The sequence below is a fragment of the Marmota monax genome, unplaced genomic scaffold (genome assembly GCF_021218885.2).
Source record: "Marmota monax isolate L192 unplaced genomic scaffold, Marmota_monax_Labrador192_F-V1.1 WCK01_AAM20220418_F8-fsc00024, whole genome shotgun sequence".
Taxonomy (NCBI): Eukaryota; Metazoa; Chordata; class Mammalia; order Rodentia; family Sciuridae; genus Marmota; species Marmota monax.
Genome location: NW_026695224.1, coordinates 24,919,347 through 24,941,874, shown reverse-complemented (window position 1 = coordinate 24,941,874; position 22,528 = coordinate 24,919,347). Strand labels below are relative to the sequence as shown.

The 22,528-nt window shown below is 48.6% G+C and overlaps 2 protein-coding genes and 1 pseudogene across 2 annotated transcripts in view; 1 reads left to right on the top strand and 2 right to left on the bottom strand.

The window, feature by feature from the left end:
• St3gal2 (ST3 beta-galactoside alpha-2,3-sialyltransferase 2) overlaps positions 1 to 18,159 on the bottom strand; it is a 53,908-nt gene extending 35,749 nt beyond the window's left edge. The window contains exon 1 of the mRNA XM_046434733.2: positions 18,026 to 18,159. The gene's annotated coding sequence lies outside the window, so the exon portion shown is untranslated. The remainder of the gene's footprint in view (positions 1 to 18,025) is intronic.
• Fcsk (fucose kinase) overlaps positions 17,354 to 22,528 on the top strand; it is a 32,598-nt gene continuing 27,423 nt past the window's right edge. The window contains exon 1 of the mRNA XM_046434720.2: positions 17,354 to 17,487. Within this exon, the coding sequence (XP_046290676.1) occupies positions 17,409 to 17,487 (79 nt within the window). The 5' untranslated portion in view covers positions 17,354 to 17,408. The remainder of the gene's footprint in view (positions 17,488 to 22,528) is intronic.
• LOC124086476 (reactive oxygen species modulator 1-like) lies at positions 20,107 to 20,416 on the bottom strand (annotated as a pseudogene).

Sequence of the window (22,528 nt, the reverse complement as noted above, 5' to 3'; positions counted from 1 at the left end):
TTTCTGAACTTGGGAGAAAGGAGTGGGATTGGTGCCTTTGCTTTCTGCTCACTTGGCTCTTCCCAAGCTTGGGACATGGCCAGGGGCTCTAGCCTGGATTCTGCCCCTCCCTCTACCTGGGAGCACTGGAAGGCTGGCCACCCTGGAGAAGACTCAGGCCTGCTTGATCCCAGCAGAGGCTGATGGAAAAGGGCTGAGCTTGGATAATTCAAGTCCTAAAACATACATACAGGAAGGAAAAGCTATGCCTCTGGAAGCCTCTAGAACAGTCTCTACAGAAAGATTTGGCCTGGAGTTGAAGGACCCAACTGAAAATCCAGCATCTAACCAGATTTGGTGACATAAGTCTGTAATCCCAGTGACTCAAGAGGCTGAGGCAGGAGGGTCACAAATTCAAGGCCAGCCTGGGCAACTTAGTGAGACCCTATCTCAAAATAAAAAATAAAAATAAAAAAAAATCTCAGTGATAGAGTGCCCCTGGGTACAATCCCCAACACAAAAGTCAATCAATTAATTAATTAAAATACGGATCCCCACATCCTCTGTGGAATGGGGAGAATAGGGAAGAGAATCAACCCGACAGCCAGTGCTAAGCCTGAAAAGACAGGCACAGGAAGACAGGCAACAGACTGCTTCATTGGAAGTTTTTTTATTTTTTTGTTTTTTGTTTTTTTAGTACTGGGTATTGAACCACTGGGTATTGAATTACCACTGAGCTACATCTCTAGCCCTTTTTATTTTATTTTTTTATTTTTTGATATAAGGGCTTGCTAACTTACTGAGGTTGGCCTCAAACTTAGGATCTTCCTGCCTATTTCAGCCTCCGGATGCTGGGATTACAGGAATGCGCCACTGTGACTGACCAGACTGCTTTGTCACAAAGGAAAGCTCTGGGCAGGGTCCATGAAGTCTCTGCAATAGGATTCCAGGTCCTCAGCAAACCAGAGTGCGGTGGCAGAATATTGTGACTGGCACATTGGGGCAGACTTGGCCCAAAGCTCTAACAGAATAAGATACAGCCCCTGAAAATGCTGGGAAAGCTTCTGGGACACAAGGGCCCAAGTGAAATGTTCCTCCAATCCAGGACCAGCTTACTCATCTAGTGCTAAAGTCACACTCGAAGGAGCAGGTGAGAAAAAGGTTCCCCTTTATCAGGCCCAGATATGTGCCACACTTCCATCACTGGGCTGGTAACGGCCTCTGGCTATTACTTTTCAATTCCCTTGGCCAGGCCATGCTGCCCTGGGGAATGCTGGCCAGGTGGAATGTACTGCCTCTAAGACCAGGCAATATCATGAAGGTGACAGTCTAGGCTGCAGGCATGGAGGTAGATTGCACAGGGCAAGTTTCTCTAAAGGGCCACAATGTTGGCAAGAAGGTGAGGAGAGCCAGCTATAACTGACAAGTTAACCTCCCTTTTTAATCATTCCTGCTCCCACATTCCCCTGAGGTGGTGGTTCTCTGGATTTCTGTGACTTCATCTGAACATCTGGCATGCAGTGGGAGTACTGTGCGCACTGGCAAGCAGTAGCCTGAAAGTCTAGAGACCTGTCTGGCTCCTGGGCCCCACCCAGTGCCAGGCAGGACACAGAGCTGTTGCTGCAGTCTGGAAACTCAGCTTTGTGGCCAGGATTTTATCTATTTCCTTCATTAAGACCACATAGTTTCAGTGGTGCTTTTTGTTCCAAACCCAGAACAATCTTTCCCCTAATTTACCCAATAAACTTCTATCAGCCAAAGGCCAACGTCTTATCAGTTTCTATTCTTGTGCCCCAGTGGGAAGAAGGAACCAGGTGGGCAGACTTCTATAGTTCCTGCCAAGATCAGAGGTTGGAGAACCACCAGTCCTTTAGCACCTTATGGGCTAAACTGGGCCTGAGCACTTTGTCTAGAATAGAAATATTACAGCTGGTTGCAATGGCATGCACGTATAATCTCAGCAACTCAGGAAGCTGAGGCAGGAGGATTTCAAATTCAAGGCCAGACTGGGCAACTTAGTGAGACCCTGTCTCAAAATAAAATAAAAAGGGCTGGGGATGTAGCTCAGTGGTAAAAAGCATCCTTGGGGTTCAATCTCCAATAACAAAACAGAGAGAGAGGGAGAGAGAGAAAGAGATAGGTATATTACAAGGTGTACTTAGAATCAGACCACACTCTTAAGAGGCATATAGATGTCAACCCCCTGGGGGAGATAAAGGAAGGAGGCATTCCTCACACACAGTCAATGAACTCTGAGGGGAAAGAAAGATAGGGCAAAGGTGAGGCCTCATAGTGACATGGGTCCTAAAGGGTTCCTGGACAGGGAGACAGGCCAGCATAGGAAGTCAAAGAGTATGGCAAAAGGTCATGTGAAGGTTTGCTGATCCCAGATTTGATGATGTCTAGGAAATGGCAGAGAACAGCAGGGTCCAAAAGCCCAGGAAACAAACAAGTAGCCTGTACTTTTTGAGCCAGGCTGTTTTTATTCTTCACACACCCTCTCTTTAGCTTTATTTTGCACTCCTTTTATACTTAGCAATGTCTTTTGGAAAGGTCAGCCTGTGGCAGCTATGCGAATAGAAACCTAAAGATGTTTTCATCTATACCTGGACCAGAAGATTAAAGGGAAGCAATGAACCAGGCATGATGGCAAAGCCTGGAATCCTTGTGACTCGGGAGGCTGAGGCAGGAGGATCATGAATTCAAAGCCCGCCTCAGCAACTTAGCAAGGCCACAAGCAACTCAGTGTTACCCTGTCTCTAAATAAAAGACAAATATAGGACTGTGGCTCATTGGTTAAGTGCCCCTGATTTCAATCCTTGGTACCCAAAACAACCAAACAAACTTCATGAGATCTTGTCCCAAAATTAAAAAAAAAATAAACAAATAAAATCAAGTGATAAAGTGCCCCAGGTTCAATCCCCAGTACCATCCATCAATCAGGGTCCCCCACTCCTCCAGGAGTGGAGGTAGAGAAAGGTAGAAAAAAAGAATAGAGGAAACCAGAGCTGGATCCCTGCACTGGTCACTATATCTTTCTGAATTTCTTTCTGACTGAGACCTTGAAAGTTCCAATTAGGAAGAGAGTAGTAATGAGCCCACGGCCAGCCTGGTACCATTTGGTAACCTCTGGCCTCAATACTGCTGGTAGGTTTGGGAAGCACCCCTGCCCTGCATCCCCACTTTTCCATCACAAAGTTCATCCCCAGGAAACAGCGGTGGGAGATGGATGGTGAATTGGGGAGCCCAGTAGTACACACCTGCTTTCCCTTCTCTCTGCTTCTACTTGAGCAATCTTCCTCTTCAGTGAGGAGCTGATGATACGCTGTGCCCTACGCAGAAAGGGCCCTGGTTGCTAGGTGATCACTTTACCACCTCTGGAAAGTGGCAACATGAGCTGCTATGAGTAGGTGCAAAGGGGGCCCTCTCCTTGCACTGCCTCTGGCCCTCCCTCTAGGAGAGGAGGGACAGCCAGGACAGCCAGGGGCCCTCCCTGACCCTGCTGCCCATCTTCAAGGATGACTCATCCTCTTGGGTCTGGCCTGAGTTCTAAGCCCCCTGCCAACATGATACCCAACACAACATGCATCAATGTTGCCAACTTGGGGGGATGTGGAGGGAAGGAGTACACAGACCTTGGTCTATTACAATGGCCCCCCCGGGGAGCAGGCTTAGTTTTCTGGCTTGTTATCTACCTCAGAGTTACACAGGATTTCCAGAGATTCCCAACATGACGGTGCTTTCAGAGACTATGCAGGGGTGACCTGGGGGCCATAAGGAGTGGGCCTGCTTTCAAATCCTTTGCATTCCTTTGTGAGGCTGGGGTGTCCCCACCCCATCATGTACCCAGAAGCTGACAGTTTTCAATGATGATGATGAAATAAGCCTGAGGACCTTGATTCCAGAACTGGCTCTGCTAGTCAACAGTTACGTGTCTTTGAGCAAATCATACCTCTCTGGGCCTCAGGTCCTCTATCCGTAAAATAAACATGATAATGTCTGCCCTGCTGACCTCATGTACTCCCTGCAAAGATGAAATATGTTATGACTGTAGGCTGGGAAGTGCTTGCTGGCTATCATCAAGTTTGTCTCACAGAGAGGAAGAGCCAGGGATGACAGGAGATGCTACAGCTAAGCCAAAGGAGGATAGGGGGCTCTGAGCCAGGCTGGAAGACCACTTAGAAGCTAGCTCAGGCAGAAACAGGCAGATGAGGGGCCTCTGGATGCCAAGCAGGAGGGGCAGGCAGAGCACACCTGTCAGTCCAGGCTGGTAGACAGTTCAGGAGGGAAGAACTGACTGTCAGCAAATATCTAAAGGAGGAAAGGGGATGAGCAGAATAAAAGGGGGCTTTCTTCCCAAACTCAGAAAAGCCACCTCATGCCTGAGAATTTAGGAGTGCATGAGAATTGCCCAGAGCTCCCTAGACCTCCAGCAGCACTATATTGGTATAAAACTTCACACTCTTCAACAGCCCCCAACCCCTCATATGCATCCTTCCCTTTCTGAACCAGAGGCCCCAGTGAAGTGAGCCACACAAGGCAAGACGCCTGTGCATGATTGAATCTGAGGTCTCCTCCTACTAATCTGAGGCTCAAAGCCCAGAGCACACTGCTAAGATCTTACTACCACACCCATTCCTTGGTTTGGCCACCCTGGGTGAAATATCTATACCCTCCCAAATTAGAGGCTATGGGGAACAGAGGTCTAAGAGAGCTGGTTTTGTCTGTCTGGAACTGAAACCAGAACCACTGTCCTGTGCATTCACTTCTGAAGAAGTCAGAGAAGCCCAAAGCTTCCCAAGCAGGAAATTCCCAGTATAATCCAGAAAGCTCAGCAGCCCTAGAGATAGCCCCAAAGGAAGGAAAAACCACAGCAGCAGAGTTAGCATCCTGAAAGCCAGGGCAGAATTCACAGACTTAGGCCAAGTCATTGCTTACAGGGACCTCACTGAAGCCACTGCAAGGGGCTCTCATCTCAGATCCCTTCATAACACCAGCTACATACAGATAGCCCTGGGCCACAGGAAGAAGGAGCCATTTGCTACAACCTGCCTATGTCCACTCTTTATCCTGCAGTCCAGGGAGTAAATCACTCCTGTTCTGGGCAGCCAGACCCCTGGCCGGTGAGGCAGACCATCTAGGTACTTGTCTCAATTCTTGTGCCTTCTAGTTTGGGGATCTCAGGCACACTCCTCAACCTCCACTTCGAGACATGTAAACGGAATGACTCAATGATTCTAAGTTCATCCTACATTCTAGCATTTAGTTTTTAACAGGCGAAATTAATAAAGTGCAGTAAACCCTTATTAGTTTGTTCACAATGGTGCTTCTGACATGTAAGGCAGGCCATGGAGCCTCCGCAAGGTCTCCATGGGCCCAAATTCTTACCCCGACTTCAACATATCATGTCTTCAAAGCAAACAACAAGTTTATTTTCCTTTAGGGAACTGTCTCTCCCCAGACTGCCATCTCTGTACCAGGTACCCTTGGCCTGGCCAAGGCTCCAGTTCAGGATTCCCTGCAGGAATCCCAGGAGAGGGCTGGGAGGATGGAGGGCAGGGGCCTCCTACCAGGTGAAAACTGGGGGTGGTAGCATTTTCCCTGCAGCCAGCCAGCCACACCCACAGACACATGAGGCCATAGATCCCCCTTTATCAAAGGGCACTCTGAGTTGGATTTTTGACCTTTATAATTGAAGAAGTTCAACTGACAGAATCTTGCACATACGTACTACCATTTTCCATTCCACTTAAAAAGAGTTTTTAAAAGTCCCTGATTGAATCACTTTGCCATCTGACACAAAAGGGCTGACCTAGACTTGTACTTGAAACTCCCATCCTTGACAGGTCAACCCAGCTCAGAGGGCCACAAGAGCAGAAGGGGCCTGGGAAACAATACTCTGGAATTCCCAGCAGTAGCTCATTCTGGGCAAGACTAAAATCCTTCATTGGCCAGGGACACTACCCCTATGTACAATCAATAAAGGAGCCTTTGATATGCATGGATTTCCAGGGTGGCCTATGGTCAGCACTGCCCACTGCCAGAGTCCCCCAACCACAGGAAAGACTCATTTGTACCTTTTGTTGCCTAGCCATGCCCTAAACCAGCTGAAAACAGAATACAATCCTGGACATGGAGGGTTGTCTCTCCAATACTGCTGCTCAACCTCTAAGTATCATCTCTGACTTTTCAAATGATGCCAGTCACACTCCCTGAACACGACTCCTTAGATGAGGTTTCTTTTTGTTTTGGTTTTTGGTACCAGCGATTGAATGATTAAATTCAGGAGCACTTAGCCACATCCTCAGCTTGTCTTATTTTGAGACAGGGTCTTGCTAAATTGCTCAGGACCTTGCTAAGTTACTGAGGCAGGCTTTGAACTTGTGATCTTCCTGCCTCAGTCTCTTGAGCCACTGGGATTACAGGCATGCTCCTTGCCTGGATGATGTATCTTAGAATCCCCAAACTTGAAAAAACTGCCCCAACCAAACTCACACATATTAAGAATTTCAAACCCAGTCCTACTTCTATATTCCCAATTTCTGGGAAGGGAACCACACCATCCATTTAGCCCTGAAACATAATAGTCATCTGGGACCCTCCCTTTCCGTGACTTCCCACAGCCAATCTATTATAAAACCCAGGTTTTTTTTTTTTTTTTAACCATCTGAATCTCTAATCTTCCAATTTCTCTCCACAACTACAACCACCCATTCTATCCAAGAAATTGTCATCCTTCATCTGCAGTAGCCCCCCCGCCCCCCGCTATTAAACCCCAGAATCTACAAAAGAGATCCCCACCATGTTTCTCTCCCCAGGAAAGCCCAAGTAATCTTCACCAATGCAAACCCCTTCAGATTCCCACCTCCAACTCCTTCCAGCAAAGCCGACAGCCCCCCCAATGCTCTGGGACAAAGGTGAGACTCCCTAAATACCCACAGAGCCCAGGTCTGCCTGGCTGAGTAGTAGGGACAACTTGAGACCAAAATGACATAGAGAGGTCTGAGAATCCCTGCTTAGCCCAGAGCCTTGACCCCTCTCCTTGGATGGCTTCAAATTCCTGGGTCAGGCTCTGAATGGACTCAGTCTCACCAGGATTGCCCCCCTCCCCCAGTACAGATCTCCTCTGACCCCAGAGGGAAAAGGGAGTGGTACCAGGCAGGGGAAACCCAGCTGGGCTGAGGCCAGGGGCTGCTTATTTCAAGAACAGCAGATCAAACAAGAGCCTCACAATAGGCTGGCAGGAGCTGTGAGACCTCCCAGAGCAGGCAGCTGTCTAAGTAGAAAACCCAAGTCTATCTCTTCCCTCTTATCACACTGACCCCTGGCCACCTGGCAGTCTGTGGAGAACAAACCATCATTAACAACCTCCCACCAGCCCACACACACACACACACCTCTCCAGACACAATTCTATGTGACAGGCCCAGCCTGGTATCTCTTGCCAGAAAGCCTGCCCTTCTTCCCTGCCAGGGTGTAGCCTGGGGCTTATCTCTGGTCAGACCCCCCCCCCCCCCCCCCCCCCGTCCTGGGCAATGATCCAAGATATCTTATGCTCTGCTCAAACTTACCTCCTCAGGGTCCCCAAATACCCATGACTTTTCTGCACAGTGGTATGTGTGGCCCTTTCCTTACCACCTTCCCTGTCTACTGTGAGACCCTACCCTGTCCTCCCAGGTAGGTTCTCAACTCCTAGCAAATGTACCACCTGGTATGATCAGCCTGAGACCCCACCTCCCACCCTGTCCTTGGGAAAACCTGGCTAGAGCAGAGCTTAGTGTGTAAGGAGGAGGGGAATTTGGGATAGAAAAAACAGGAACCCTATTAGCCATCTCCCCAGGGCCTAATTGTGGCCAGTGTAAGAAGGGAAGAATAATAAGAAACCAGACAGGTTTTTCTGCCTGAACCTAGGACAGAGCGGGAGCAAGGACTGGGAGGGGGATGAGGAAATCCTGACAAAGGGAATGGCTACTAGCTGCAGGAGTCTAGGTTCTTCAGAAGTGCCAGGGCCCGCTGGCTGCTGCTCAATGCATCCAAGCGGCTAAGAAGAAAGGTCAAGCCAATTTCCAGATGTCGAACACCACAGTAGCATCCTGGGCCCCCAGCTCTACCTCTGCACTCAGGATGTGGCACTCCTCTGTCAGGCAGACCAGGTAATTTGAGAGCAAATTCCTAAGCCATTCTGTAAAATTCTCTTTTTTTGCAGTACTGGGGATTGAATCCTGTCCTCACATACGCTAGACAAGTGCACTACCTCTGAGCTACATCCCCAGCCCTCTTTTAAAATTTTATTTTGAGGGACTGGGGTTGTGGCTCAGTGGTAGAATGCTCGCCTAGCACATTCAAGACCCTGGGTTCGATCCTCAGTACCACATAAAAATAAATAAGTAAAAGCTATCGTTTCCAACCACAACTAAAAATTAATTAATTAATTAATTTAAAAAAATAAATAGGGGTTGGGGATGTGGCTCAAGTGGTAGTGTGCTCGCCTAGCATGCATGAGGCACTGGGTTCGATTCTCAGCACCACATAAAAATTTTAAAAAATGAAGATATTGTGTCCACCTAAAACTGAAAAATAAATATTTAAAAATAAATAAATAAATAAAATTTTATTTTGAGTGGGGCACTGTGGTACACACCCATAATCCCATGGCTCACACCTGTGATTCTAGTGACTTGGGAGTCTGAGGCAGGAGGATCACAAGTTTGATGCCAGTCTCATCAATTTAATGAGGCCCTAAGCAACTTAGGGAGACCCTGCCTCAAAATGAAAAATTAAAAAGGGCTGGGGACATAGCTCATTGGTAAAGCACCCCTAGGTTAAATCTCCAGGACCAAAAAAAATTTTTAAAAATTATTCTGAGACAAGATCTCCCTAAATTGCCCAGGCTGGCCTTGAATTTGTGCCTCAGCCTCTCAAGTTGCTGAGATTACAGAAGTGTGCCACTGAGCCTCGTTTCTTCTTGCTGGAAATTGAACCCAGGGCCTCATAAGGCTATCACGGATTTACATCCCCAGTCCTCTTAATTTTTTTTCAAAAATGAAGACTCTTGAAACCCAGAGAGGGCAGTGACTTGTCTTGGGTCGCGGAGCACTGAATCCCCTGTGGGTAGCTAAGGCTCTCCATAGCCTACATGTACCTGACCAGACTAAGCCATGAACCATGAAAACTGAGCCCCCTTGAACCACCCAGGCAAACAGGCTGTTGCCCCTTTGGAAGAATCTAACAGCCCTGCCCTGAGGCTCCCAGGGCTGCTTTGGGGGCTGCTGGCTCCTCTCCCCATTCTATATAAGGTGAATGGCAGGGTCAGCCTGCAGATCTGGGATGGTCAGGAATTGCTAGGAAACAATGTGCATAGAAAATGCCCTCCAAAGCCCCTCGCCCAGGTTGGAAGGGCGTGAAGAACACAGACAGCTGTTACCGTCTGTGCAAAGCACAGGAAATGCCTCTTGAGAGATTAAAACTCACTTTCATCTTAGAGTTTTGCCACTGTTGCTTTAAGGTCAAGTATGGATTGCTTTTCAGCCACTAAGGAAATTCCTTCCTCAAACAGCTGCCATTTTGGTCTTAGGCTGAACCCTTCGACACTATTTATCTGCTTGACATTTCACAGCATCTTCCTAATGAAGTACCCTCTCCACTGGAAAAGTCCGAACAGGGTCCCCATTCCTCTCCTCACCCTCTTTAGGTTTTATGTCTCCAGCACCATCTCCCCTACCATGGCACCCGAGAACTTCTCCTGAGCTACGCTGGAGGCCCCAGGAATCAGCCAAAGGTTAAATAAGCATGAATCCAAGGAAATACCAAACCTTCTGGGACAGGAAGGAACAGAGAAGGCCAACCACCAGAAACTCCCTTGGGGGCGGCAACCCAACCTCGGCTGGACCTCACACAGCTCCCTAGAGAACCTAATAGGGCTGGAAGGAGGGCCCGAGGCTCTCAGGAGCCCCCTCTTGCCTTTCCACCCGGCCTCACAGTCTTTGGTTGCTGTCTGTTTTCCTGTGCAGCCTAAGGACTCAAACACCGACCCACAGAAACGTTCATTTCCTCCTGACGCTGGTTCCAAGTCACCTTCTCCATCAAATAACAGGTACTTTGTCTTTAACTGGACTTGGATGAGAATGGGGGCCACCTACAGGACAGGAGAGACTCAACATTCTACTAATGTCCCTTTCAAACTCAAAGGAACCTGGCAAAGACAGCAAGAGGGATTGGAGTGGGAAAGGCAGCATGGTGGGTGGTGACAGGGGCGAGAAGACGGTCACCTCATCGCTGCAATTCCCTTCCCTATGCCTCTCCCCACACTCTTCCTCTCACCTTCCCCTCTCCACAACCCCGTTCCCCTCCAAATTCTCTTTAACCACGAAAACAAATAACTGGTTGACTTTTTCCTCACCAGAGCAGTTCCCTCTAGACCAATTAGCTATCTGCAGTTGCTGCTGGCTTCTTCCTCTGAAGGCTGCTGACCTGCAAAGGCTGGGGATGCTGCCTACCATGGCGTCAGGAGTGACACCTGAAGAATTCAGGAGAGAAGAGGCAGAGCAGTGTGAGGGCTGCCTCCTGGGGTCCCAGGGCCAGTCCATACCTCCAGGGCCCTGGAGCCCTGCAAGGCTAAAGAGGAGAGGTGACTTCATTTGAGGATGGCCTCATTCTTGAGCCCCAACTCACACAGCGGTGAGGCTGCCTTCTGTGTCCCTCCTGCACATCCATACCCTATCTTAAATAGGAAGGTAGAAAAGAAAAAAAGATGCTAAGGACACAGCTCCTAACCTAGGCAGAGTTGAGAAACAGAGGCCTCCTGGGTAGCTAACAATGCCTTGAAGGCAAGAGACCCAAGTCCATTGGTGAAGAGGGTCTTATCTGCCTGCCCAAAGAGGCTGGGCTGAGGCCCCTCTTAAATTTTTCAACATCAGATGCCAGAACTATGTGTGTCGTGTTGTAATAATATTAGTATTATACAAGTAAAAAGTTAGCATCCATATTAAAATATACAGAAATGATATTTTTTTTCTCTAGATTTCCCTCATCTCTTGTCTTTCTTGGTAGTACACCTTGCATTAGTAGATGGAATGATATCACAGAGATTAGAATTGTGGGAAACAGCACTTCTCACTCCAGGAAGATGACCTTCTGCTCTGGGAACCACGGGGATAACATGTCCTTCCACATCACTCCTCCTGAGTGGACCCTGTTCTCTCCTTCCTGCCCAGTTCTGTAGGAGGAAACTCCCCCAGGGCTCAGCTAGGGAAGGCTAATGTGGCGGAAAGCCCAGTCTGTGTCCTAGGCAAGATCTGCAGTGGCAACATGAAGGCTCGATTGACAACATGTTGCAATTACAATAATGATTTACAAATAAACAAGAAGAAGTACTTGAGAACGGCTGGTCGGGGACACAGGCAGCTGTCCCTGGTGAGTTCAGCATAACTGGAGGAAAAAAAGCCTGTTTTCCCCAGATGCAGAGAAAGTTCAGATTCTCTCCTTGTGAAATGTCACATGGAGATAGCTGTCTGTCCTGATAGTTAGCAAACACTTGTTGTTAACAAGCTTCTGAATATAGAGAGAGGAAAACAGTAGTCCCCAGAGAGTTGGGCCAGGCCCTTTCCTTAGTAAGGGGTCAGGTACAAGGGAACAGGGGGGCGGGGGAGCTGAGAGGCTTGACAGGGAAGGCAGAAGCCCATCCTGGGCTGAGGTGTGGAGGGAAGAGACGTGACAGGGCTGAGCTGGCCACAAGGCTCCAGCTGCTTTCAGGATGTAGAGGGCCTCTAGGGTCTGTGGCCCCACCTCCTCAGAGTGAGTCCCCAAACCTCAGGAAGCTCCAGGTCAGAAATAATGAGCTCTAGGATTCTGGGTATGCAGTTAGCATCCGCATGAAATCAAAGGCACATCACCGCAAACCCTTCCTCCTCCTGACTGCCCATTTCAGCTAAAGAAGTCAACCTTCATCACCTAGGCACTGAACCGTCAAATTCCAGCCAATCAAGTGTCTGTTCCAGGAGATGATACCGAGTTTCACAGCCTCTCTTGAACCAGTCCCCTCTCTTCCATTTCTATGGCCAAGTTCCAGCCTTCATTACATTTCACCTGCACCCTATCTGAGCTTTCTGTATCGTCCCTCCCTTCTCCCTGATAACCCAGCCGTCCCTTGCTGCACATCAGTCTGCCCTGGGCCTGCTCAGAAACTTGTCACATTAAGTAACCCCTCCGCCACCTGCCAACTCAAGTTCTTGTCTAGCATCCTTCTGGACTGATCTCTTGCTGTGTCTACAATGTCCATTTTCTCTTCTTCTAGGGACATTTTTTTGGGGGAGGGGTGGGTACTGGGGATGGAACCCAGAGTCTCATGCATGCTAGGCAAACACTCTACCCCTGAGCCATATCCCCAGCCCTGGGACTTTCCTTTTTGAAGACAGTGTGGAAGGACTGCCTATCATGCCCCGAGTCCTTCTTTCACTAAGGGAGGGCACAAGGCCTGCGCTGGGCCAACCAAACACTTCCTCTCTGGAATGTGAAACTCAAGCTGTGGTGATAAAATTACTGGGCACAGCTGGTACAGATTTATCCTGGTAAAAACAAACAAAAACAAAACAATACAACAGATTTTTTTTTTCCTGGCAGCAGTGGTACCCTCACAAAACTAGTCATTGCTTCCTGCCACACCCACTCTGAGACCCTGAAGGGGATGAGGGTTGATTAGTCGTCCTACTAATTCTGGTAGTTCTCACAGCCTTCCAGGAAAGCCCTTTCCTGCTAAAGTCTGAGCCCTAACACTTTTCCTGTGCTGGGGCTCAGAAATACCCCAAAGGCCTCAGAAGCAAAGTTTCTCTCTGATCTCTCCTGTTTCCCTGTCTACCCCCAAGGCAAGCCATAAAAATCAGAATTTCTCATCCCCAAAGCAGGTCATAGAAACTAGATCCCCTTTTCTCCAAAGCAAGTCATAAAGCCTAAAAATATTATTTTAACCTTCCCCTGCCTGCTTTTCTGTCACTGAGTTGGCCATAAAGAAATTCTCTGACCTATCTTGTCTGATAGTAGATCATAATACCTCCATTTCCAAAGCGGTCTTGCCCCATGCCCAGGAGGAAGGAACCCTACACAGAGAGGCCAAGAAGCATCTGAATGGACAAGTCCTGCTGGGCTTTTACACTCAGTATATTAGAATTAGTCATATCCTTTTGTTTAATCATATTTCTTCTTTTTTCCAGCATTGGGGATCAAACCCAGGGCCTCATACATGCCAGGCAAGTTCTATAACCATTGAGTTACATCCCCAGCCCTTTTAAAATTGTTTTAATATTTATTTTTTAGCTGTAGTTGGACACAATACCTTTATTTTACTTATTTATTTTTATGTGGTGCTGAGGATTGAACCCAGGGCCTTGTCCATGCTAGGCAAGCGCTCTACAGCTGAGCCACAACCCCAGCCCCCCAGCCCTTTTTAAAATCTTTTTTTGTACCGGGGATTGAACCCAGGGGCGCGTAAGCAGAGGCTGGCTTTGAACTCGAGATCCTCCTGCCTCAGCCTCCTGAGCTGCTGAAATTATAAGCATGTCCCACCACGCCCAGCTTTCCAGCTCTTTATATATATATTTTTTTATTTAGAGAAAGGGTCTTGCTGAGTTGCTTAAGTCCTCACTAAATTGCTGAGGCTAGTTTTGAACTCTATCCTCCCGGCTTAACTCCTGAGCCTCTAGAAGGAAACTACAGCCTCTGGGATTACAGGCATGCACCACTGCCTCTGACTCCTTTTTAAAATCTTGAGACAGGGTCTTACTAGTTGTCCAGACTGGCCTCAAACTTGTGTGATTCTCCTGCCTCAGCCTCCTGAGTTGCTGGAATTACAGGCATGCACCACCACATTCAACTTGTGCAATCACACTTCTACATGCCTATCCAAGCTTCATTCAACCTAAGCATAAAAACAGATAGTTCCCAGGGTCTTTGGGTCTTCAATCTGCAGGCTCCCATGTCATATAAAATTATGGTCAAATAAATTATGTTTTTATCTTGTTAACTTTTTAGTATAGTTTATGAACTTTTTGGCAAAGGGTGCCCAGAGCCTTTTTAATGGGCAGGAAGGGGATCACCCCCTTTCTTGCCCTTACATCTGCAAATAACAAAGAAAATCTTCCCTATGCTCTAGTAGGAAGGGACAACTCTCTAAATGTGCCCTGTGATGACCTCTCTGCACTTGGTAGCCTACATACTCTCCAGCCCATAGGCACTACACATCAAGGACTGTCCCCAGTGCTTCTTCTGAGCCCTCTATATGAATCAGTTCTATCTCTTACAAGCCACTGGCTCTACCATCTGCCTTCCACTGTAGATAAACTTATATTCTTGTCTTATCCTCCTCCCACTGTGACTTGATTGTTGTTGTCTCTTTATCATGCCCAACACAGTTCCAGGTCCCCAAAAATGCATCAGACTTTTTGGGACAGACAACCTCAAAGGACAATTACAGGTTTGCTGACCACGATAGCTAAGTGACTAAAAGCATGGGATGTGCTGTCAGAAAGTCGTAAGTTTGAATCCCAGATCCTGCTCCTAGCTGTCTGTATTTGAATAAGTCTCACACAATGTGTAAATCTCAGTCCTTCACCTATGAAATAGTGACAATGATGCCAATTGCACACAATGTTAACTGGGAGGATTCACTAACACATGAGCACATCTAGCACAATGCCTAGCTATCGGAAGTGCTCAATGAACAGCAGCCCATTGTTGGAGCTATTAGTAGAAAATGGTCTAGCAAATATTCAGACAGAGGGTCAGAACCAGGAGTCTTGACTGCTGTGTGACCCACAGTATATTTCTCTGTTCCTCCGTAATCCTATCTAGATCTATAGCTGCCTTCTATCTATATGTCTACCTCTCACTGTCCTGTGAACAGCAGATATAAAATGTTTTATAAATCACCATGTGATTTTTCCTGCTTGTGTAAATTTCAGATTTCACCGGGCATGGTGGCACACGTCTGTAATCCCAGAGATTTGGGAGGCTGAGAAAGGAAGACCACAAGTTCAAGACCAGCCTTAGCAATTTAGTATGGCCTAAGCAACTTAGTGAGACTCTGTCTCAAAATAAAAAAGATGAAGAACTGTGGATGTGGCTCAGTGGTTAAGTGCTCCTGGGTTTAATCCACAATACGAAAAAATAAATTAAATAAATAAATTTCAGATTCCCAGCATTCTGACCAGTGTGCAGCTGTGGCAGTACCTCACCTGGCAGGTACATGGATGCACTTGTTCTGGGAGATGGGCATAAAGCACATGAGGGCCTGGCTCAGCTTCTGTGTCACTTCACTGTGTCCATAAAGCCACCCTTTTACAAAGCCCCGAGTCCTAAATGTCCTGGTTGGTCATGGGACTTGCTTTCAAATGACAATAGGGCTATGGTTAGAGTAGGACTAGCAGTTCAGGCACCACAAGTCACCCCTCTTATTAACCTAGCCAACCCTAGGTCATTAGAATGAAAGAATGCAGCTGCCAAAAAAGGCGAGGTGAGGAAGTAAAGAGTAAGGAAGTCTCTTTTAAGGCTGGGGTTGTGGCTCAGCTGGAGAGCTCTCCCCTAGCACGTGTGAGACCCTGGGTTCCATCCTCAGCACCACATAAAAACAAATAAACAAAATGAAGGTACTGTGTACAACTAAAAAATAAAATATATATAAAGAAGATTTTACACTTGCCTAGATTATTTTGCCACACAACTTTAATGGCCCCGAAACATTTGTTTTTAAAATATTAGCCCCCAAAAGCTGGGTAGAAATGCAAATTTTAGACCCACCCAAACGAACTGGGTCAGAAAATTCTGGTAGTGTAGTCTAGATTCCTGAGACCCTCTACTTTGACTCAAGCATTTACTGAGCACCTATTATGTGCCAAGGACTGACTAGATAAGGGTATTTCAGGAATGAGGACACATTTAAAGAACATCTGTCTACTGGGGACCAAAGTCAAGTACGCAGATATCATCGAAACAAAGCAAAATGTGAAATAGAACAATGCAAAGAAATTTGTTTCCGTCCCCTCACCCCAGACCCTAATACCCCAGGTTTTCTCATGCCATGAAGAGAAACCAGTTCCAGGACTGCCTGACCTCCTGACTCTGCCAATCCTGCTGTTTCAATGTCCCTAATCCCAGCCAGCCTTCTCAAGAACAGGGGTCCTCAACCTGAGGCTTGGCTTGAGGAAAATGCTCCTATGAGGCCACACCTAGTGGTTCTTAGGGACTTCAAAATTGGCTGTACCTGAGGCTTGGGCTCAGAACTTGCCTAGGGGCCTAAAGCATGCCACAGCACATGACAGCACATTACAGCAAAATACTCCCGGGCAGGGTCACTCCCACAGGCCCCGGGCAAGTCTGTTGGTATGTACACATGCAGACATAAACACTGCACAGACAGTTGGCCCCCTGGCCTCTCTTCCTCCATTCTCAAGTTACAAGGTTAAAAGCATCCTATTCACAGCCAAGTGGGGAAGCATAGGAGGAGGGGGTGCTGAAGCAGGGAACCATCTGGTTCAGATCAAGACTGCTCACTTGGGACCCCTCCAAACACCCAGAGCATCCCCACCTTTCCTGATGGCTCACAGGTTTCCCACCCTCCTTTCCCTTCTTCCTGCTGGGAAACTGGGGATTGGAGTAGAAAGGGAAGACCCAGAGGAAAATTTGCCAGGAAAAAAAAAAAAATGACAAAACAAAAAACTGAATTGTACAAACAAGTCTGTGGCGCCTCTCTGAACCCTTGTTCCCTCTTCCCTTCAAATTCTGAACACCGGGACTAAGCTTCTGATCCCCACATACAGACACCATGCCTTCCTCCACCTAGCAGGAATCCTTTCCTGAAAGGGCAACCCCCTCCAAAGTTAGCAGCAGAAGCCAGAGAAAGCTGTGAGGTGTGGTCTCCCAGAGTCATATTATGCCACCATCTCCCTAAAAGTAGCAGTCCCTTCCATCTCAGAGGGACTTCCAAGTCCATCAGGCATAAGAAGAGAAAGGGACGACCAACGAGATTCTAGACATCAGAAGTGTGGGTTGCTGGCTAGGAATGACTGTTCCCCAGGGCGCCCTGAACTCCCCTCCGCAGCTCTGGCTAAAAGAGCCTGCAGATCTCTTTCAGCCACCAGCACCTCTCTCCTTTCTCCCAACACCACCTTAAAACTCTGTTCTCCAGTCCTTTTGAAGGCAACTGGAAAGCAAAAAGCTAGATGGGTGCAGTTGGCAAGAGATACAAACCCAAAGGAAGCAGCAACGGGTAGGGACTCCTCTCCAGGCAGAGAGGGCCAGAGTGGGCTATGCAAAGAAAGGGGTGGGCGGCGGCAACAGAAGTGGTAGAAGAGCCACAGGGGAGACTAAAGTGAGCTCAGCCCAGACCTGCAGCAGGGTCAGGAAGTTTGGTCCAGTCACAGGGGAATGACTGGAGAGAAGAAATGAATCTTCCATTTCAAGTCACAGAATGGACAGAAGAGACAAAAGACGGGTTCAGGCCAGAGTCCACAGGTCTGGCAGGTGGGTCAACTTTCTGGCTTGCACCCATGCCTCAATTCCTCCAAAGTAGGAAGGAGGTCAAGCTGCCAAGTCTTATCTAAGAGAACTGGGCCACAGAGCGTAGGGCTGGGGGTCTGTGCCAGGTAGGGGAAAGGCTGATGGTGCAGACAATCTGTGGCCCAAAGGAATGAGGCAGGGGTCTCCAGATAGAGCAATGGCCAGCACGCGGGGGGCTGGGGGTATAAGTGGACTGAAAGTGGGGACTGGGGCAGGCAGCTCTTCAAGGGCTGGGGCTGGGGGAAGCCGGCAAGGAGTGGAACAGGAGTGACTGGAAGGCTGGGAGCGGCTGGATGTGCAGAAGCAGAAGGCGGGGACAGGGATCGAGGCCAAGGCAAGGGGACCCCCGCCCACACGGCGCCCCGACCCGGGGGAAGTTGCCCGGGTGGATCGGGCCGATCTGGGCCGCTGAGCCAAGCCCGTTGACTGCAAAGAGGTGGCCTGGGGCAGCTAGGAGCCCCGGGCGCCCCGCATCCCGCCCGCCCTCATCCCGCCCGCGCACCTCAATCAGCGCTGGGCGCTGCGCGGGCCATGCTCGCCGCTCCTGCCGCCGCCTCCGCCCGTGCAGAAAGCCGCTGCTGCTGCCGCCGCCGCCGCCGCCCGCGTCCGGACCCGTTACCTCCGCGGCTCTCCCGTCCGCCGATCGCGGGCCAGTCCCGCCCTTGCCCGGCCCTGCCCTCCCCGAGCGCCGCCGCCGCCGCCTCAGCCCGGCCCCTCCCCCCACCCCTGCCCAGCAGAAGGGAAGGGTGGGGGAAGGGGGCGGGTGCCCCCTCCCCATTCACATCCTCTGGGGCTCTCCCCTCCCGCTCCCCCCCCTTGTGCGGCCAAGCATGCTGGGATATGCAGTCCTGCGGGCGCCCAGCCGCCAGGGGCGCCCCGCATGCTGGACTACCGCTCCTAGAAGGCAGCGCGCGCCCGCCCCAGGGATTGTGGGCTTTGTAGTTCGGTCGGGGCTCAGGGGGCTACAGCGCAGGAGTCGGGGAGTCTCTGTTCCCCGAAGGCCGGGCTCCCAGCGATTAAAGCAGAGGCCGTCGAGTCTGCGGTGCTGCGGGCTCGGGTTGCATACCTGGGTTTTCAGAGGGGTGCAAACTAGCCGAGGATACTCTCAGACGCGGCTATCTTGAGCTGCGGCCGACTCTGGCTGGAGGGAACTGTGCCCACTTGCTCTGGCTAAGAGCCACGACCTGAGCCGCCTGGGTTCATGCCCTGGCCCTGCGAGTGGGAGTTGAGTAGGGCCGCTGCGCCCAGGCCAGAGGAGAGAAGGCCCCTGGCAATGATGAGGACGAAATCTCCAGACTTCGTGATCCCCAACTGCAAACAGGGTGTGGGTTCCCTAGAGCCCTCTTGCTGGGACACCTTCTCATTTCTTTCTCATTATCTTAGATACCCTGTGCTTCCTACTGTTTAGGGTTAAGTACACGCCTTTTCCCCTGTCTTTTCTTAGCTTTCCACAACTTTCAAACCTAGCTCCAAACGTTTATGAAGCTCCTAATTGACCCCAGTTTCGCCCTCCAAAGCTTCTTTCCCAAGGAAAACTGCTAGATCAGTGATTTTCAATTTTTGATGTGTATGGAATCCCCCTGGAGAACCTGTTCAAACACAGATTACTGGGCCCCACTCGCAGTTTCTGGTTTATTCGTTCTAGGGCAATCTTCAGAATATGCAGTTCTGATAAGTTTCAGGGGATGCGGATCCTGCCGGCCTGGGGAACTACTTTGAGAACCTTGCTGTTGGTGTTTGATGACTACAGTTCTGGCACTGTTTTTTAAGGGATAGTAATAACATCTGGAAAGCCAGGCCAGGGAAGGCAGGGTACTGGTCCACAGGAACGCTCCCTATTTCCACCCCCAGGGATACTACCACTGAGCTACATTCATCCCCAGCCCTTTTTCACTTTTTTTTTTTTTTTTTTTTTTAAATCTTGAGACAGGGTCTTGCTAAATTGCCAAGACTGGCTTCCAATTTGCAATCCTTCTGACTCAGCCTCCTACTGGCTAGGATTACAGCCGGTGAGCATGACTGGAATGTGTCTTCCACCCCATACTGGACATTGAACCCAGGGGCGCTGGACCACTGAGTTACACCCCCAGCCCTTTTTTCTTAAAGGGTTCATTCATTTTGAGACAGGGTCTCACTAAATTGCCTAGGGCTTGCGATCCTCCTGCCTCAGCTTCCACAGTCACTAGGTGTGCATCTCGGCACCCTGCTGGAATATTCTTTTTAATTACAAAAAAGGAGGCCAGTGTGGTGGCACAAGCCTATAATCCCCAGCTACTTGAGAGGCTGAAGCAGGAAAGATCATGAGTTCTAGGCCAACCTGGGCAAATAGACCCTGTCTTAAAATAAAAAAGAAAGACAGAAAGAAAGAAAGCATGTGAGCCATCCATCTGAAATATGTTCCTGTCTTTGATATTGCTCTTAAAGCTGGGAAGGTTTTTCTGTTGCACAAGGGGCAGCAGAGGTGCTCCTTTTGACTAAATTGACTAGGCTGTCCTCAAACTTTCTTTTTTTCTTTTTCTTTTTTTTCTTTCTTTCTTTCTTTCTTTTTTTCTTTTTCTTTTTTTTTTTTTTTTGAGAAAAGACTTTGTTTTATTATGGTACAAGGCCCTGGGTGGATAGGAAGATGTAGATGGAGTGGGCAACCACTGTCCTGGTTAGCATCGTATGTCCATTCTGATGACCATGAATGTGCCAAATGTGCCACCACTCTGCATCATAGTTTTCCCAATGCCGCCCATCAGCTCCCGACTCCGCATTCCGATCCTGAGACAGGAAAAGGTGCCAAAAAGCGTGCTGGCCGCCATGCCCATGGCACAACCATGACAATGCCCATCTTCACGCGGCCAAAGCAGCTTGGCTGGGACTGCCCGTAGGGACCCACGGCCACCGGCATCTCATTTGTGGCCTTTGTCACTCGGCTCTACCTGTCCTCAAACTTTCCATCCTCCTCCCTCAGCCTCCCAAGTTGCTGGAATTAAAGGCATGCAATGGTGCTGTTGGGCAAAAGTTCACCACCTATTTTATCTTGCTGTTCCTGGAGCTGCGTGCTGCTGAAGGGGAAGCTTCTATAACACCACCCCCAGGAATAATCTTAGACTCTTTACCGCCCCCCCCAGGTGGTGCTGGGGGTGGAATCCAGGGCCTCACTCATGCTAGGCAAGCCCTCTATCACATAACTGCATCCCCAGCCAATTCTAGATTCTTCCAGCTCTAAGATGACCAAGATCCTCTATCCACCATATTTTTGGGAGCTTCCACTGAACCCTCTTCTCAACTAGATCTCAGCCTTGTCCTATAAAAATGATATAGACTTTTTTTTTTTAACAGACTCTTGATATAAATTATTTTGGCTTCCTCCTCCCTTCACATTAAAAGCCTTAAACACTTACAGTTTCTAACTGCCCAAGGGCACAATCCTGGAAGGACTCTAAGCCTTCAAGTGCCTGTCTGAGAAAGCTCAAGGCTGTGTAAAGGATTTTCTGTTTGTTGCTGACAATACCTAACCTTAGGGCCCAGTCCATCCTCTCTTAGAACATTTCCTAAAAGGTCTTACCTTTGTGAATCCTTCCTTTGTCCTGTAGAGATGTATACAAGTTATTTAAATCTCCTACACTTTGGAGTGTCTATCTCAAGGACCTGAAATTCATTCCTTTAAAAATGTAACCTTCAGGAAGGATAGGGCCTCTATCTCCTGGTCTCCCTGGAAGGATAAAATCTTCTCTTCATTAATTGGCGGCTAATAGACACAGCTGAGCCCCTGCTTGCCACCTTCCCTACTCTTTCTTTCTCCCTTTGAAACATCCAATCACCTCTGTACAAATCCAAGCCAAGTTCAGGGCTGAGGATGTTGCTCAATGGTAGAGCTCTCTTGAGGTCCTGAGTTTGATGCCCAGCACGACAACAAACAAATAAAACCAGCACCACCACAACAAAAAGATCTGGGGATATAGCTCAGTGGTAGAAAACTTACTTAGCGTGCAGGAGGCCTTGGGATCCCCAGCATTGCAAAAACAACAAAACAAAAACAAACAAAGCAAGATGAATTCAGTTCATGCTAGACTCATCCCTATTGCAACAGTGTATTACTGATTAAAAACCATCCTTACCATTTTAACTAGTGTCTGACTTTATTTTTGAGAAGGTAGTTATCTAATTTGAATCCTAGGGGTCTCTACTCTAGCCTCTGCCCCACCCCCACACCTGCCCCATTTACCCAGGACTAAAAAGGTGAGTTTTCCCTACATCCTTGAGCAAGCAGCCCAGTGGCTTCCGTAGACATTGAATCCTGACTAAGTTCTGAAGGTTTCCTTTAGTTTTGTGTCCCCACCACAGAGAATAGGTAGTAGGCAGTCCCATATTTTGCCTCTGCACTCCTGGCATGGGCAATGGCACTGTTTCTCCCAGGCAGATGTTAAAAGAATTGGCACAGTGGCAACCGCCTCTAATTCCTGTGGTTCAGGAGCCTGAGACAAGAAGATTGCAAATTTGAGGCTAATCTCAGCAATTCAGCAAAACCCCCTCTCAAGATAAAATTAAAGCCAGGCACGGTGGTGCACATCTGTAATCTCAGAGGATCACAAGTTCAAGGCCAGCCTCAGCAACTTAGTGAGGTCCTAAGCACCTTAACAAGACCTTGTCTCAAAATAAAATATAAATAAAAAGGGCTGGGGACGCGGCTCAGTGGTTAAGCACCCCTGGGTTCCATCACTGGTACCAAAATAAATAAATAAAAAAAATTAAATTAAAAAGGGCTGGGGATGTAGCTCAATGGTAAAGGGACCACTGGGTTGAAGCACTGTTGAAGAAAAAAGAAATAAATGAATCTTGTTAAGTTTATATCCATCTCTCAAATTTCTGCTAGCAGATTATTCAGGGAGAATTGATTGACTGATGGATGAGATGGGGATCTCATTATGTTGCCCAGGCTGGCCTTAAACTCCTAGGCTCAAAAGAGTCTCCCAGTTCACCTCCTATGTGGCTGGGACCACAGGCATGGGACAGCGTG